We start from the raw sequence: 15378 nt of genomic DNA, 5'->3' as shown, positions 1-15378 counted from the left end.
GGCGGGGTATAAATTCTGGAAATAAATAAACTACAGGAGTCAAGCACACACTCAGCTTTCTAGTGCAATCTAAGTCAAGGCTTACCTGAAGCAAGGGAGCAAAGGTGGCTTCTTCCTCAACTTCTGAGGGAACCCAACTGCCATTGGCTTAAACAAACACTCACACAGCTTTCTGGTATCCCTAGCAGAGCAGCTAGCCTTTAACTACAGGAGACAAGCACACACTCAACTTTCTAGTGCAATCTAAGTCAAGGCTTACCTGAAGCAAGGGCGCAAAGGTGACTTCTTGCTTCCTCAACTTCAGCGGGAACCCAACAACATCCTAACAAATCCTTTCCTCTGCTATATTTATTAGAACCTGTGTTTCGATTTCCAACAAAAAGGCAACATAAGACAATCATCTACATCTCTTAAGTTTAGTATCTCTTTTTCCTCCCATTCATTTTGTATCTCCTCCTTTTAGGTCCTTCTCTAATCATCTGTTTTCTTTCCTGCTTTCTTTCCCTGTTATGATGCACCCATTTCAAGGGCTGAACTTCAACCATCTCTCCACTATTCAATTTTGCCGCTCCTTTCTAACCCTTGTACTAAGTCCACTACCATGTCCTTCCATCTAGATTCGGACAGAAACCTGATTTATGAGGATGTCCCTCACGACAACAAGGAGCTGCAAGAGGCTGAGGATCTAGGATGGAGCTCCAGTGAGTTCGAAAGCTACAGCGAAGACTCTGCGGATGAGAACAAGCTGGAGGCGGAACCGGCCAAGCCGAAGGTCTCCTTCCAGCCAAAGGTAGTTGCATTTCTGGGAATTGATACTGTCCAGAAGGACAAGAAGAGGAAAAGGCATCCATGTGGGAAGTGTGGGGATGGGTTCTTCCGGGGGGAACTACAGCTCCCAAAAAGGGTTGGCCAGGAGGATGCGAGAGTTGTGGTTCTCCCCCGAAACATATTTCCATACTTGCTGAGGTTGTCTTTAGTTTTCCTTTTTATTATTGCCTCTTCATCACGTCCTGTTGCACCTCAGCACTGGTTCGCCTTTCTCTTAACACACACTCCACCACAGCAGACTAGGATTAAACAGTTTATTGATAAAAGATAGCAAAGTCTGAATAAAAAGCAGTAAAGAAAGCAAACATCCAAATGCAAAAAAGTCAGTAAAAAAAACAATATTCCAAATGCAAAGGCAGTCAGTCAAAAAAGCTGTAAATCCAGAGGTGAAGGAAATTTGCAGAATAAAGTTCCAAGTCTCTGATATAGGAAATTAGTCCTGAAAAACAAGGCAACATGAACCTCAGAGTAAAATCCAAAACACAGGTTCCAGGCATGAACATAAACAAGAATCCTTTTCCATGAGCTTAGACAAGGCAGGAGATACGCTTCCAAAAATCAGCGTTGCTTTGTCTGAAATCTTTCCCTGTTTCTCCCTTATTTACCCATGTTTACAAGCCAAAAAAGCATTTCTCTGCCCTTGAGTTCCCACACATTTGCTAGCGATTCTAAGGGAACGTATGGGGCGATGAACCTTTAACCTTAACTTTGTATCTCTATCTAAGGAATTTATTTATTTATTTATTTCAATTATTTATACCCCGCCCTTCTCACCCGAGGAGACTCAGGGCGGCTTACAAGTGACAATTGATGCCGTTACACTGATATACAATGAACTAAAACGTTATAACAGTTGAAACAGTCATAAAATACAATATACAAAGTTTAAAACAATGCAAAGTGCTTATGCCATTCATCCACCAGGAAGATTCCTCTGACTCGCTGCCAGAAACACTTGGAACTTGTTGATGTTCTAAATCCTGTGAAAGGTTATCCTTAGCGCTAGTTTCTGTTTCCTCGCTAGCCTGCGGCCTCTCTGATGATTCAGAGCCAGAGCCTTCAACATTTCCAGCATCAGAGCCTTTGAGATTTCCCTCATCAGCATTGCTTTGGTCAGCCTGCATAAACCCAAATCCCCCTTCATCATCAGACTGAACCACAACACGTCCATATAAAACATATAAAAAGGGGAAAAGGGCAAGTCGAAAAGGATCAGAATAGAAAGTACAAAATAGCAGTAATACAAAAATGCCAAAGTACATAAAGCCAAGACAACCCAAAATCCGCAGTACCGTGTTTTCCCCGAAAATAAGACAGTGTCTTATATTATTTTTTACTCCCAAAGATGCGCTAGGTCTTATTTTCAGGGGATGTCTTATTTTTCCATGAAGAAGAATTCATATTCATTGTAGAACAAAAAAAATGAACATTGATTCTATACTGTACAGTAGTTGTCATCACAAACCAATATAACTAAAGCAGACAAACTGTGACTCCTGTCAAGAATTTCTTGTTATTTCCATTATTTCCATATACAACTGGTATGTAAGCCACCCCGAGTCCCTCTGGGGAGATGGAGGCGGGGTATAAAAATAAAATTATTATTATTATTATTATTATTATTATTATTATTATTATTATTATTATTATTATTATGTCCATTTACCAATCCTGCATGCTCTGGTGTTTTGTTTGGCAGGCACCGGGTATGCTTCCAAACAAAAACTTTGCTAGGTCTTACTTTCGGGGGAGGCCTTATATTTAGCAATTCAGCAAAACTTCTACTAGGTCTTATTTTTTGGGAATGTCTTATTTTCAGGGAAACAGGGTATTTCTTCAGACACCTGGCTTTCGAGGTCTTATCTCGGATTCTCTGAGAATGTCTCGTTTGTCTGTTTTTCACTCCTTGTGTTCTCAGGCCTAATCTAATTTCCCAAGAACACTTCCCATCGGCCTAAGGCTAACGTACACTTTCCCCTGTTGCCTGGGAATGAGCACAGAAATCCACAACATTGGTCTCGTCTGCCAGTAACTCACAGACTCCTCATTTTGAAACCCATCATCCCCCTCATGTTCTGACCCATCAGAAAAATCCTCTGGTAGTTGCTGCAACACCTGCATTAAATATTACTGAGCCACCCATTTAAGAAACAGCTACCTACTGTGTTCATCCCATGATGTAGGTTGGGTAGAGATATCTTGAGGTTATCTGTTCAGACGCCTTCTAAGCTGATTGCTGAGTGAAACGTCAGGAGAGAATGCTTCTGGAACATGGCTAGACAGCCCGGAAAATTTACAGCAACCCATATTGGTGCATCCTTAGCCAATTGATCCCAAACTCAGCCCTAGCCTAGCTCACAGAGTTCCTGGCCATTGGACAAACTGATGAACTTCTGGGAGTTGGAGGTCCAAACATCTGGAGCAGTGATTCCCAAAGTGGGCGTTACCGCCCCCTGGTGGGCGCTGCAGCGATCCAGGGGGGCGGTGATGGCCACAGATGTATTTGGGGGTGGGGCCAGGCCTCTTCCCAAGTGCCGGAGACAGGGCTGAACCCCTAAGGCACCTGTTAGGACATGGGCGGAGCTAGAGGAGTGGGCGTGGCTTCTTCCCAAGAGCCCGAGACAGGGCTGAGGATCTATTCCTCTCCTGAGGCGCTTGTTGGGACACAGAGGGCGGAGCTAGGGAAGGGGGCGGGGCCTCTTCCCAAGAGCCCGAGACAGGGCTGAGCCTCTATACCTCTCCTGAGAGGCCTTTTAGGACTAAAGGGCGGAGCTAGAGGAGTGGGCGTGGCTTCTTCCCAAGAGCCTGAGATAGGACTGAGGATCTATACCTCTCCTGAGGCGCTTGTTGGGACACAGAGGGCGGAGCTAGGGAAGGGGGCGGGGCCTCTTCCCAGAGCCCGAGACAGGGCTGAGCCTCTATACCTCTCCTGAGAGGCCTTTTAGGACTAAAGGGCGGAGCTAGAGGAGTGGGTGTGGCTTCTTCCCAAGAGCCTGAGATAGGACTGAGGATCTATTCCTCTCCTGAGGCGCTTGTTGGGACACAGAGGGCGGAGCTAGGGAAGGGGGCGGGGCCTCTTCCCAAGAGCCCGAGACAGGGCTGAGCCTCTATACCTCTCCTGAGAGGCCTTTTAGGACTAAAGGGCGGAGCTAGAGGAGTGGGCGTGGCTTCTTCCCAAGAGCCTGAGATAGGACTGAGGATCTATACCTCTCCTGAGGCGCTTGTTGGGACACAGAGGGCGGAGCTAGGGAAGGGGGTGGGGCCTCCTTCCAAGAGCCCAAGACAGGGCTGAGCCTCTATAGCTCTCCTGAGAGGCCTTTTAGGACTAAAGGGCGGGGCTAGGGGCGGGGCCTCTTCCCAAGAGCACGAGACAGGGCTGAGCCTCTATATACCTCCCACAAGGCGGTTGTTAGAACATGGGGGCGGGGTATAGAGGCTCAGCCTTGTCAGGCACTTAGGAAGAGACCCCGCCCCCTCCTCTAGCCCCGCCCCTTGTGTCTTGGCAGGCACCGCAGGACAGGGATAGAAGCTCAGCCCTGACTCAGAGCTCGTAACTCCGACCACTCCAGCCCCACCCACCTCCCCCTCCCAGCCCTGCATCTTGGACTAGGGGAGAGGCTCAGCCCCGTCCTCTTGAGCAGGAGCCACGCCCACCTCTCTAAGCCACGCCCCCCTTTCCAAGGGGCACTGAGTCGTATTTTTTCTGGCCAAATAAGCTTGGGAACCACTGATCTGGAGGGACGCTGCTAACTAACACTGCTGCTAACCCGTCTTGCCAATGCTTTTTGTGTCTTTGCCTGAAGTCTTGGCTCGGCCTGTCTGCTGCTTACCTGGATCTCTTTGCCTTTCTCTCCTTCCTTCTTTCTTCCCTCGCTCCTTCCTCTCTCCTTCCTTTCTTGGGCTTTTTGGGGGTTCTCAGCCGCGTTCTCCAGACCTCCACAGGCTAAAGGAGAGATACAGCAGGACCAAGAGAGACATCTTGGCCTTGAGAGTCGGGGGGAGAGACATGCAGGAACTCAAGCAACGCTACGACTGTAAGGTACTCTTCCCTTGCCTTTAAAACACAACAACCTTGAAATCGATCCTCTCTTTAGACGAGGGTTGAATGAAAAGTAATGTCTCCACCTTCGTTACTTGGGTTTGCATAGGAGTATTTTAATAAATCAAGCGCAGAAATAATCCTTAGAATGTGCTCTTTAACCACCACTATTCACTTTTCCACATCATCACCGGACCATTGGGTACATTTCTGCCAACAATGGACAAGTTTTCTGAAGCCGTCACGGAAGAAGTCGACACTCGGTTTCCTCAACCAGCGTCTCACAGTTCTCTCAACATTTTAATAAATCAAACGTAGCAATAATCCTTAGAATGTGCTCTTTAACAACCACTATTTACTTTTCCACATCATCACCAGACAATTGGATACATTTCTGCCAACGATGAACAAGTTTTCTGAAGCCATCACAGAAGAAGTCAACACTCAGTTTCCTCAACCAGCATCTCACAGTTCTCTCAATATTTTAATAAATCAAACGTAGAAATAATCCTGAGAATATGCTCTTTAACAACCACTATTTACTTTTCGAGATCATCACCAGACAATTGGATACATTTCTGCCAACGACGAACAAGTTTTCTCAAGCAGTCACGGAAGAAGTCGACACTCGGTTTCCGCAACCGACGTCTCACAGTTCCCATCATTTTTCTTTTTTTCCCCTTTTTTTATAAATTAATTTTTATTAATGCTTTCCACATAAAATTACAATAAAATCGAAATATAACAGAAAGTAAGTGGGGGGGGGGGGGGAGGAGAAGAAAAGGGAGAAAACCAAAATTAATGTCAATGATACCAAACAGGAAAACAAAATCGAAAACAACAACAAATCGAGACAAAACAAGAGAGAGAGAAGAAGAGGGAAAGAAAAAAAATACAACAAGAAAAAACATTTCCATAAAAGGGACTTCCCTCTTAAGCACAGTATCTTATATGAAAACAGTTTCACAATCTTTTTCTCAAGCATTTCTATCTAGTGTCTCTATGTTGCGTATTGCCTTCTATTTACATTCTTCGTTGCTTTGTAGACCTTATGTTCTATTAAATAATCACATTATATTCCTCTTCCTTCAAATAATTTTTGACCATTTCCCAGTCTGTCTGTTTTTTCGGTCTACCTTGGCTATTTTGTAATAAATATGTTAATTTCTCCATGTTCATTATTTCCCAGATTTTATTAATCCAACCTCTTACTTCTGGCATTTCTTTATCTTTCCAGTGTTTGGCAAAATTCATTCTGGCTGCGGTAGTAAGGTAATTAAATAGGATTTCCTTGTTTCTATCTTTTTTCTATATTTAACATCCCTAGGAGGAAATATTTTGGATCCAGATCTATTCTAATTTGCAGCATCTTTTGAATTTTCTGATGAATTTCTTTCCAATAGGCCTTAGCCCTTTGGCATGTCCACCAGCAATGAAAAAAGGTCCCCACTTGTTCTCCACATTTCCAACATTTGTTTGATGTCTTTTTATGAAATTTTGCAATTTTTTGTGGTGTCCAATACCATCTATAAAATATTTTAACCCAATTTTCTTTCATATCCGTTGCATAAGTAAATTTGAGCCTAATATTCCAGTTTTTTCCCCCATTCATCCAATTGTATCGGTTTCCCAAAAATTTTCGCCCATTTTGTCATGCCCTCCTTGATTGGTTCAGATGAACAAGTTTTCTGAAGCCGTCATGGAAGAAGTTGACACTCGGTTTCCGCAACCGGCGTCTCGCAGGACCCATCGTGCACAGATCTTCCGATAGCCAAACAAAGCAATAATGTGACCCACACGTTCTTGTGAAATGCCGATTATGCTTGAAATTTCTCTCTGAGGGATACGACGATCGTCCTGAATCAATCTGTCAACGTTTTGCTTGTGAAACTCGGTGGTTGCTGTCACAGGCCGTCCAACTCTGTTTGTCACGCAAGTCAGATGTTCCCACCTCAACATCTTGAAACTTACTCGCACAACGACGCACAGGACTCACATCGACACAATCGCCACAAACAGCTTGCATTCTTGGATGAATCCCCTTGGGGGTGACAACTTCTGCCGTCAAGAATTGAGTGTCTACACGTTGCTTAAGTCACATTGACCGACCGTCTGCACACTTGGCACTTTAACAACACAACCGTCCAATGCTAAGACTTCCCCGTCTGCGCAGGGTTCCATACTTTGCACTTTAACAACACAACCGTTCAATGCTAAGGCTTCCCCGTCTGCGCAGGGTTCCATACTTCGCTCTTTAACAACACAACCGTCCAATGCTAAGGCTTCCCCGTCTGCGCAGGGTTCCATACTTCGCTCTTTAACAACACAACCGTCCAATGCTAAGGCTTCCCCGTCTGCGCAGGGTTCCATACTTCGCTCTTTAACAACACAACCGTCCAATGCTAAGGCTTCCCCGTCTGCGCAGGGTTCCATACTTCGCTCTTTAACAACACAACCGTCCAATGCTAAGGCTTCCCCGTCTGCGCAGGGTTCCATACTTCGCTCTTTAACAACACAACCGTTCAATGCTAAGGCTTCCCCGTCTGCGCAGGGTTCCATACTTCGCTCTTTAACAACACAACCGTTCAATGCTAAGGCTTCCCCGTCTGCGCAGGGTTCCATACTTCGCTCTTTAACAACACAACCGTCCAATGCTAAGGCTTCCCCGTCTGCGCAGGGTTCCATACTTCGCCCTTTAACAACACAACCGTTCAATGCTAAGGCTTCCCCGTCTGCGCAGGGTTCCATACTTCGCTCTTTAACAACACAACCGTCCAATGCTAAGGCTTCCCCGTCTGCGCAGGGTTCCATACTTCGCTCTTTAACAACACAACCGTTCAATGCTAAGGCTTCCCCGTCTGCGCAGGGTTCCATACTTCGCTCTTTAACAACACAACCGTCCAATGCTAAGGCTTCCCCGTCTGCGCAGGGTTCCATACTTCGCTCTTTAACAACACAACCGTCCAATGCTAAGGCTTCCCCGTCTGCGCAGGGTTCCATACTTGGCACTTTAACAACACAACCGTTCAATGCTAAGGCTTCCCCGTCTGCGCAGGGTTCCATACTTGGCACTTTAACAACACAACCGTTCAATGCTAAGGCTTCCCCGTCTGCGCAGGGTTCCATACTTCGCTCTTTAACAACACAACCGTCCAATGCTAAGGCTTCCCCGTCTGCGCAGGGTTCCATACTTGGCACTTTAACAACACAACCGTTCAATGCTAAGGCTTCCCCGTCTGCGCAGGGTTCCATACTTGGCACTTTAACAACACAACCGTTCAATGCTAAGGCTTCCCCGTCTGCGCAGGGTTCCATACTTGGCACTTTAACAACACAACCGTTCAATGCTAAGGCTTCCCCGTCTGCGCAGGGTTCCATACTTCACACTTTAACAACACAACCGTTCAATGCTAAGGCTTCCCCGTCTGCGCAGGGTTCCATACTTGGCACTTTAACAACACAACCATTCAATGCTAAGGCTTCCCCGTTTGCGCAGGGTTCCATACTTCACACTTTAACAACACAACCGTTCAATGCTAAGGCTTCCCCGTCTGCGCAGGGTTCCATACTTCACACTTTAACAACACAACCGTTCAATGCTAAGGCTTCCCCGTCTGCGCAGGGTTCCATACTTCACACTTTAACAACACAACCGTTCAATGCTAAGGCTTCCCCGTCTGCGCAGGGTTCCATACTTCACACTTTAACAACACAACCGTTCAATGCTAAGGCTTCCCGCCAAATGGAACTAACTGTAGAGGACAGTCTGTTGAACAAGCCAGTACCTGTCGCATACCAGGACTGCCAAGGTGGAGGCATTATTTTTCATGCAATCCTCGTAGTAATCTGCGCAACAAAAGCTGCTCTCCCATTTCATCCGGTCCTTTGCTGCTCTCATTCTGTCTTGCTTTGCATAAACTAAATGTACTTAAAAAGAACAAATGGCTGTGGTTGTGATTGCGACTTCTTTCCCTCCGGGCTTTAGCACCGCAGGTGAATCCCCAAGCGGCAATAAATCTTGGCAACCGGAAGGTTGAGAGTTCGAAGCCCGAGTCAAGGTGAGCTCCTGTCCTTTAGCCCAGCTTCTGCCTACTTAGCGGTTCGCAAACACATGTGAGTAGATAAATAGGAACCACATTGAAGCAGAAAGGTATTTAGACTCAGAAAAAGGAGGAAGTTTCCGAACAAAGAAAGCTCTTCGGCACCCCCCAGTGTTCGGAACCAAGTATAACCTCCAAAGATGCCAAAAGATGGGAAAGCCTATATATACCTCTATCTGGTGTCTGTCTTGTCGTTGCTCTAATCGGCATTGAATATTTGCCACATATGTATGTTCTGTGATCTGCCCTGAGTCCCCTTCAGAATGGAAATAATAATAATAATAAAGGGCCCAAAATTGAGACGTAGAAATTGGATTTTTTTGTTGTTTTTTGGAGAAGTCACACAATTAGGAGGATAAAAATAAAGTCTGGGCTCGCACAGGAATGCAAAACGAGACAGTAGTTTGTTAGTTAGATGCCTGACTGTTAAACCTCGTAAAGAAGCCATGGTTTGGCAGCCTGTTGCGAACCACAAAGCAAGTTGCTGTTTGCTTGATTCTGGTTTATTTATGTCTGTTAAAATAATAATAATAATAATAATAATAATAATAATAATAATAATACATCACACCGTCCTAGACACTTGGGAAGTGTTCGACTTGTGATTTTGTGATATGAAATCCAGCATATCTATCTTGTTTGCTGTATCATACAATATAACAATAATAACAATAATAATAATAATAATAATAATAATAATAATACATCACACAGTCCTAGACACTTGGGAAGTGTCCGACTTGTGATTTTGTGATACGAAATCCAGCATATCTATCTTGTTTGCTGTGTCATACAATATAATAATAATAATAATAATAATAATAATAATAATAATAATAATACATCACACAGTCCTAGACACTTGGGAAGTGTCCGACTTGTGATTTTGTGATACGAAATCCAGCATATCTATCTTGTTTGCTGCGTCATAATAATAATAATAATAATAATAATAATAATACATCACACCGTCCTAGACACTTGGGAAATGTTCGACTTGTGATTTTGTGATATGAAATCCAGCATGTCTATCTTGTTTGCTGCGTCATACAATAAAATAATAATAATAATAATAATAATAATAATAATAATACACTTTATTTATATTCCGCTTTGTCTCCTTGAAGGGACTCAGAACTGATTATTTTATTTTATTTTTTCTCATTTTATGCTCTAAATGAGTTTTTATGGTTAATGTATTCTTTTTTTGCCTAATGTGTTTTTACTCATTGTAATATGTTTTTATTTGTTGTACTTTGTTTATTGCCCCGAGTCCCTGCCGGAAGATGGTGGCGGGATAGAAAAATAAAGTACCGTATATACTTGAGTATAAGCCGACCCAAATATAAGCCGAGGCACCTAATTTTGCCACAAAAAAACCTGGGAAAACATTGACTCCAGTATAAGCCGAGGGTGGTACATTTCAGAAATAAAAATAGATACCAATAAAATGACATTCATTGAAGCATCAGTAGATTAAATGTTTTTGAATATTTACATAAAGCTCAAATTTAAGAGAAGATTGTCTAACTCTGATCAAATCATTATTCTCATCTTCTATGTAAATGTGCTTTATGTATCCTTTTAATAATAATAGAGGAAAGTAATACATGTAATAATAATAAAGACAGGAAAATAATACAATAATAAATAGAGTAAAATAATAAATGCAATAATAATAATAATGAGATAAGAGTGAAATAATAAATGTATTATTAATAATAATAAAAATAGAGTAAAATACAGTAGAGTCTCGCTTATCCAACACTCACTTATCCAACATTCTGGATTATCCAACGCATTTTTGTAGTCAGTGTTTTCAATGCATTGTGATAATTTGGTGCTAAATTCGTAAATACAGTAAGCATTAATGTGTATTGAACTACTTTTTCTGTCAAATTTGTTGTCTAATATGATGTTTTGGTGCTTAATTTGTAAAATCATAACCTAATTTGATGTTTAATAGGCTTTTCCTTAATCTCTCCTTATTATCCAACATACTCGCTTATCCAACGTTCTGCTGGCCCATTTACGTTGGATAAGCGAGACTCTACTGTAATAATAAATAGAGTAAAATAAATGCAATAATAATAAGATCAGAGTGAAATAATAAATGTATTAATAATAATAATAATAATAAAAATAGAGTAAAATAAATGTAATAGTAGCAACAATAATAGAGAAAAATAATACATGTAATAATACCAATAATAATAGAGAAAAATAATAAATGTACCATATTTTCTTGAGTATAAGCTGACCCAAATATAAGCCAACCAGGATCCTCACCTGAGTATAAGCCGAGAGGGGCTTTTTCAGTCTTAAACAAAGGGCTGAAAAACTAGGCTTATACTCGAGTATATACAGTATTATTATTATTATTATTAGTATTACAGAATACACATATAAGCCAAACATTCAATGCCTATTACACAGTGAAACAACAACGTATAATACACAAAGATAAAGGTCTTTCCCCTTTTTTCATCTTTGGCGTCTAGAGGCGATGCTGAACTCCAGCCACGGAGAGTTCCTCTTGTTCCATTTTTCCGTGCTGAGGAGCCTGTTGTCATAGACATCTCCGATTGTGTGTCATGCCTGCATATCTGAATGGGCCGCCTTTTTACCATCCCTCCGAGGCAGTACCTATTGATCTACTCGCATTGCATGCTTTGGAACTACTAGGTTGGCAGAAGCTAGGGTTGACAGTCGTGAGCTCACCCTGACTTGCTGCTTCAAACTTCCAGCAGATTTCCTCTTGGTTTGGTAACTTGGACTGAGAAAGAAAGATGCAAGTCCCAAGCAGAATCCCAACAAATTGTCATGGGATGATGGGTAGCAGAGTGTAGTCCAAAAATTCACCATCCCGGTCTTCACCTCCTTCTCCAGACTGTCTCCTGGTGTGGAAAAAACAGCACTGGACAAACACACTCCAGCAGACGAGGGTTCGGTTGGAAATCCAACGGCAATATATCTTTATTTACATGGCTATATACAAACAGAGCAAATCAGTCCTTCTCTCCATGAGTGCCCTTGCCGAAGCGACTCATGCACACACAGCACACTGCTCAACTGCTCCTCTGCATTCCACAGGAACAAGAAAGAAAGTCCCGGTCAAAACAAACTTGACCCCATTGGTCCTGTGATACATCAATTATAGCAGACTCTCATTAACTCCATAACTGCTGAAATGCCTTGCCGAAGAACTACCACATAAGGCATTTCTAATAACCCAGATTGATTTTAACATTTCACAAAACACAATACCCTGACACCAATAGTGTTTGCAGAATAAGACATTGATTTCTCTCTTTTTCCATTTCTGTTCAGATGACACAGCTGATGAAAGCCGCCAAGAGCGGCACCAAGGACGGTCTGGAGAAAACCAAGATCGCCATGATACGGACCTTCCTGCATAAGAAAGAAACACCAGGTAACCTTCATTGTCTTGAAAACAGTGTAGCATCTATTTATTTATTTGCAGATCACATATACATGGCAGACATTCAATGCCATTAGACATACTGTTGCAGCTCAGCGCTGGTTCACCTTGCTCTTAACTTACACTCCACCACAGCAGACTAGGTTTAAAGAGTCTGAATAAAAAGCAGTAAAGAAAGCAAACATCCAAATGCAATGGCGTTCAGTGAAAAGCAATATAATCCAAAAGTAAAAGCAATTTGCAGAATATAAATCCAAGTCTCTGATATAGGAAATTAGTCCTGAAGACAAAGCACCATGAACTTCAGAGTAAAATCCAAAACATAGTTTCCAGGCATGAACATAAACGAGAATCCTTAGACAAAGCAGGAGATGTGCTTCCAAGAATCAACGTTGCTTCGTCTGAAATCTCTCTCTGTTTCTCCTGTATTTACCCATGTTTACAAGCCAAAAAGGCATTTCTCTGCCCTTGAATTCCCATGCCTTTGTTAGCGATCCTAAGGGAACGTCTGGGACGATGAACCTTTAATCTTAACCTTGTATCTCTATCTAAGGGAGACTCCTCTGAGTCACTGCCAGAAACACCTGGAACTTGTTTCTCTCTCTGTTTCTCCCAAATCTACCCATGTTTACAAGCCAAAAAGCATTTCTCTGCCCTTGAGTTCCCACACGTTTGTCAGCAAGCCTAAGGGAATGTCTGGGGCAAACCTTTAATCTTAACCTTGTATCTCTATCTAAGGAAGACTCCTCTGAGTCACTGTCAGAAACACCTGGAACTTGTTGATGTTCGAACTCCTCGGAAAGGTCACCCTTATCATTAGTTTCTTTTTCCTCACTAGCCTGCGGTTTCTCTGACAATTCACCATTTCCAGCATCAGATCCTTCGAGATTTCTCTCTTAGGCATTGCTTTGGTCAGCCTGCAAAAACCCAAATCCCCCTTCATCAACAGACTGAACCACAACACATACGACATATATAGACACAGTCTGTCTTTCTTTTTTTTTCAGTATTCTAAGCTTCAATTCACTTCCCTTTTTCTCCCCCTTGGTTGCGAAACATTATTTGTGGCCAACTTCCAGATTTGCTTATGAGACTGGAATAAACTCTCAGCAATAAGCCCCACAGAGAAGGGTGTGGACCTTGGGACACTATAACTCCCAGGACCGCGTAGTATGGAGCTATGGTATTTCAAGTAAGGTCCAGCTGCATTCATTGCACAGTGTGGATGCGCCCAGAGAAGGGTATGGACCTTGGGAAACTATGACTCCCAGGACCGCATAGAATGGAGACATGGCATAATAATAATAATAATAATAATAATAATAATAATAATAATAATAATAATGGAATTGAAAATGGGTCCAGACTGTATTTATTCTCCAGTGCTGATCCACCCAGAGAAGGGTATGGAGCTTGGAAAACTATAACTCCCAGGACTGCACAGCATACATGGCATAATAATAATAATAATAATAATAATAATAATAATAATAATAATAATAATAATAGAATTTAAAATGGGTCTAGACTGTATTTATTCTCCAGTGCTGATGCACCCAGAGAAGGGTATGGACCTTGGGAAACTATGACTCCCAGGACTGCACAGCATGGTGACATGGCATAATAATAATAATAATAATAATAATAATAATAATAGAATTTAAAATGGGTCCGGACTGTATTTATTCTCCAGTGCTGATGCACCCAGAGAAGGGTATGGACCTTGAGAAACTATAACTCCCAGGACTGAACAGCATGGTGACATGGCATAATAATAATAATAATAATAATAATAATAATAATAATAATAATAAGTGAAGAACCTCCTTTGACTGAAGTCAAAAATCAGAAACTCATCAAAGCACAGCAGAAAAAAAAACCAGTACAAGAAAACCGCACGACAAACTAGAGCTCAGCCGGCATTTGGAAACAATAGACATTGACAAAATGACGATCTGCCAACGGCAAAAGGCCACCCGACTGGGATCATCCGAAAATACATCACACCGTCCTAGACACTTGGGAAGTGTTCGACTTGGGATTTTGTGATACGAAATCCAGCATATCTATCTTGTTTGCTGTGTCATACAACAACAACAACAATTATAATAATATAATAATAATGATAATAATAATAATAATAATAATAATAATAATAATAATAATAATACATCACATGTCAAAGACAGAACGCCACAAGATCAAAGATAACAGAGTTTATTGGATAACAGAACTCAAAATGCCCGTAGAATACAAGGGCCAGGCAGTATTAGCCTTTAAAAGCAAAAAGGGGCAAGGAAAAACGTTCAAAAGATAAACCGGATTAAACCGGAGTTTAATCCGGGTAAAAAACAAAACAGCTTGCTTCAGCCTGGGGATAAACAAAACAGAAGCCGGGGAACAAAGTGTTCAAAAGAATGCAATTAATTGGCAGCAGATTCCTCTCTGCTGCCAGCACTGTGCTTTGAGTAACTTGAGTCACTCCTCCACACAGCAGGCAAGATTTCCAATACACACAGATCAGCCGAGGATTGAAGCAGTAGAGTAGACCCAGTTCCTTTCCGTAGTTCAAGCCAGAAGCAGACGTTTGTAGTTTCACCAAGTCCGAGTAGGGGGAAATCAAGCCGTGGTCAGTTCAGTCCGAAATCCAAAGCAGGAGATGGCGTCCGTCAAGAAGACGACGGAAGGTCAAAGCTAATGAGATTAAGCACAAGTTTGCACAAACAAAAGCCCACACAATTCCTCCCGCCGTCTGACCCCAAATTCCAAAACAACTTACGTATCAGCACACGAAAACACACCAGTCTTCAGGAAAGCGTCCCACACAGATCCCAAGCGTTCGTCCAGATTACCTTGCCCAACGCAATTTGCAATTGCTCCCAAGCCTCATTTTATGCCAGTTACAAATCCTCATCACTATCAGCTGCCCTCCTTAACCCGGGCGTTTCCTCATCACTTTCCTCATCAGA

General features: G+C 42.4%; 1 protein-coding gene across 7 annotated transcripts in view; it reads left to right on the top strand.

Moving 5' to 3' along the window:
• arhgef10l (Rho guanine nucleotide exchange factor 10 like) overlaps positions 1 to 15378 on the top strand; it is a 252583-nt gene that overhangs the window by 59926 nt on the left and 177279 nt on the right. For 5 of the 7 annotated variants that reach the window (XR_010001388.1, XM_062965943.1, XM_062965940.1 and 2 more), the window contains 3 exons: positions 618 to 790; positions 4748 to 4867; positions 12298 to 12400. Coding sequence is in view for 6 of the 7 variants with exons in the window: in XM_062965943.1 (XP_062822013.1) it covers positions 618 to 790; positions 4748 to 4867; positions 12298 to 12400 (396 nt within the window). In the remaining variant the exon portion in view is untranslated. The remainder of the gene's footprint in view (positions 1 to 617; positions 791 to 4747; positions 4868 to 12297; positions 12401 to 15378) is intronic. The other 2 variants (XM_062965944.1, XM_062965946.1) reach the window with 1 other exon arrangement.

The sequence above is a fragment of the Anolis carolinensis genome, unplaced genomic scaffold (genome assembly GCF_035594765.1).
Source record: "Anolis carolinensis isolate JA03-04 unplaced genomic scaffold, rAnoCar3.1.pri scaffold_15, whole genome shotgun sequence".
Lineage (NCBI taxonomy): Eukaryota > Metazoa > Chordata > Lepidosauria > Squamata > Dactyloidae > Anolis > Anolis carolinensis.
Note: the sequence above shows the minus strand (reverse complement) of the source record. Positions and strands in the feature narration are given on the sequence as shown.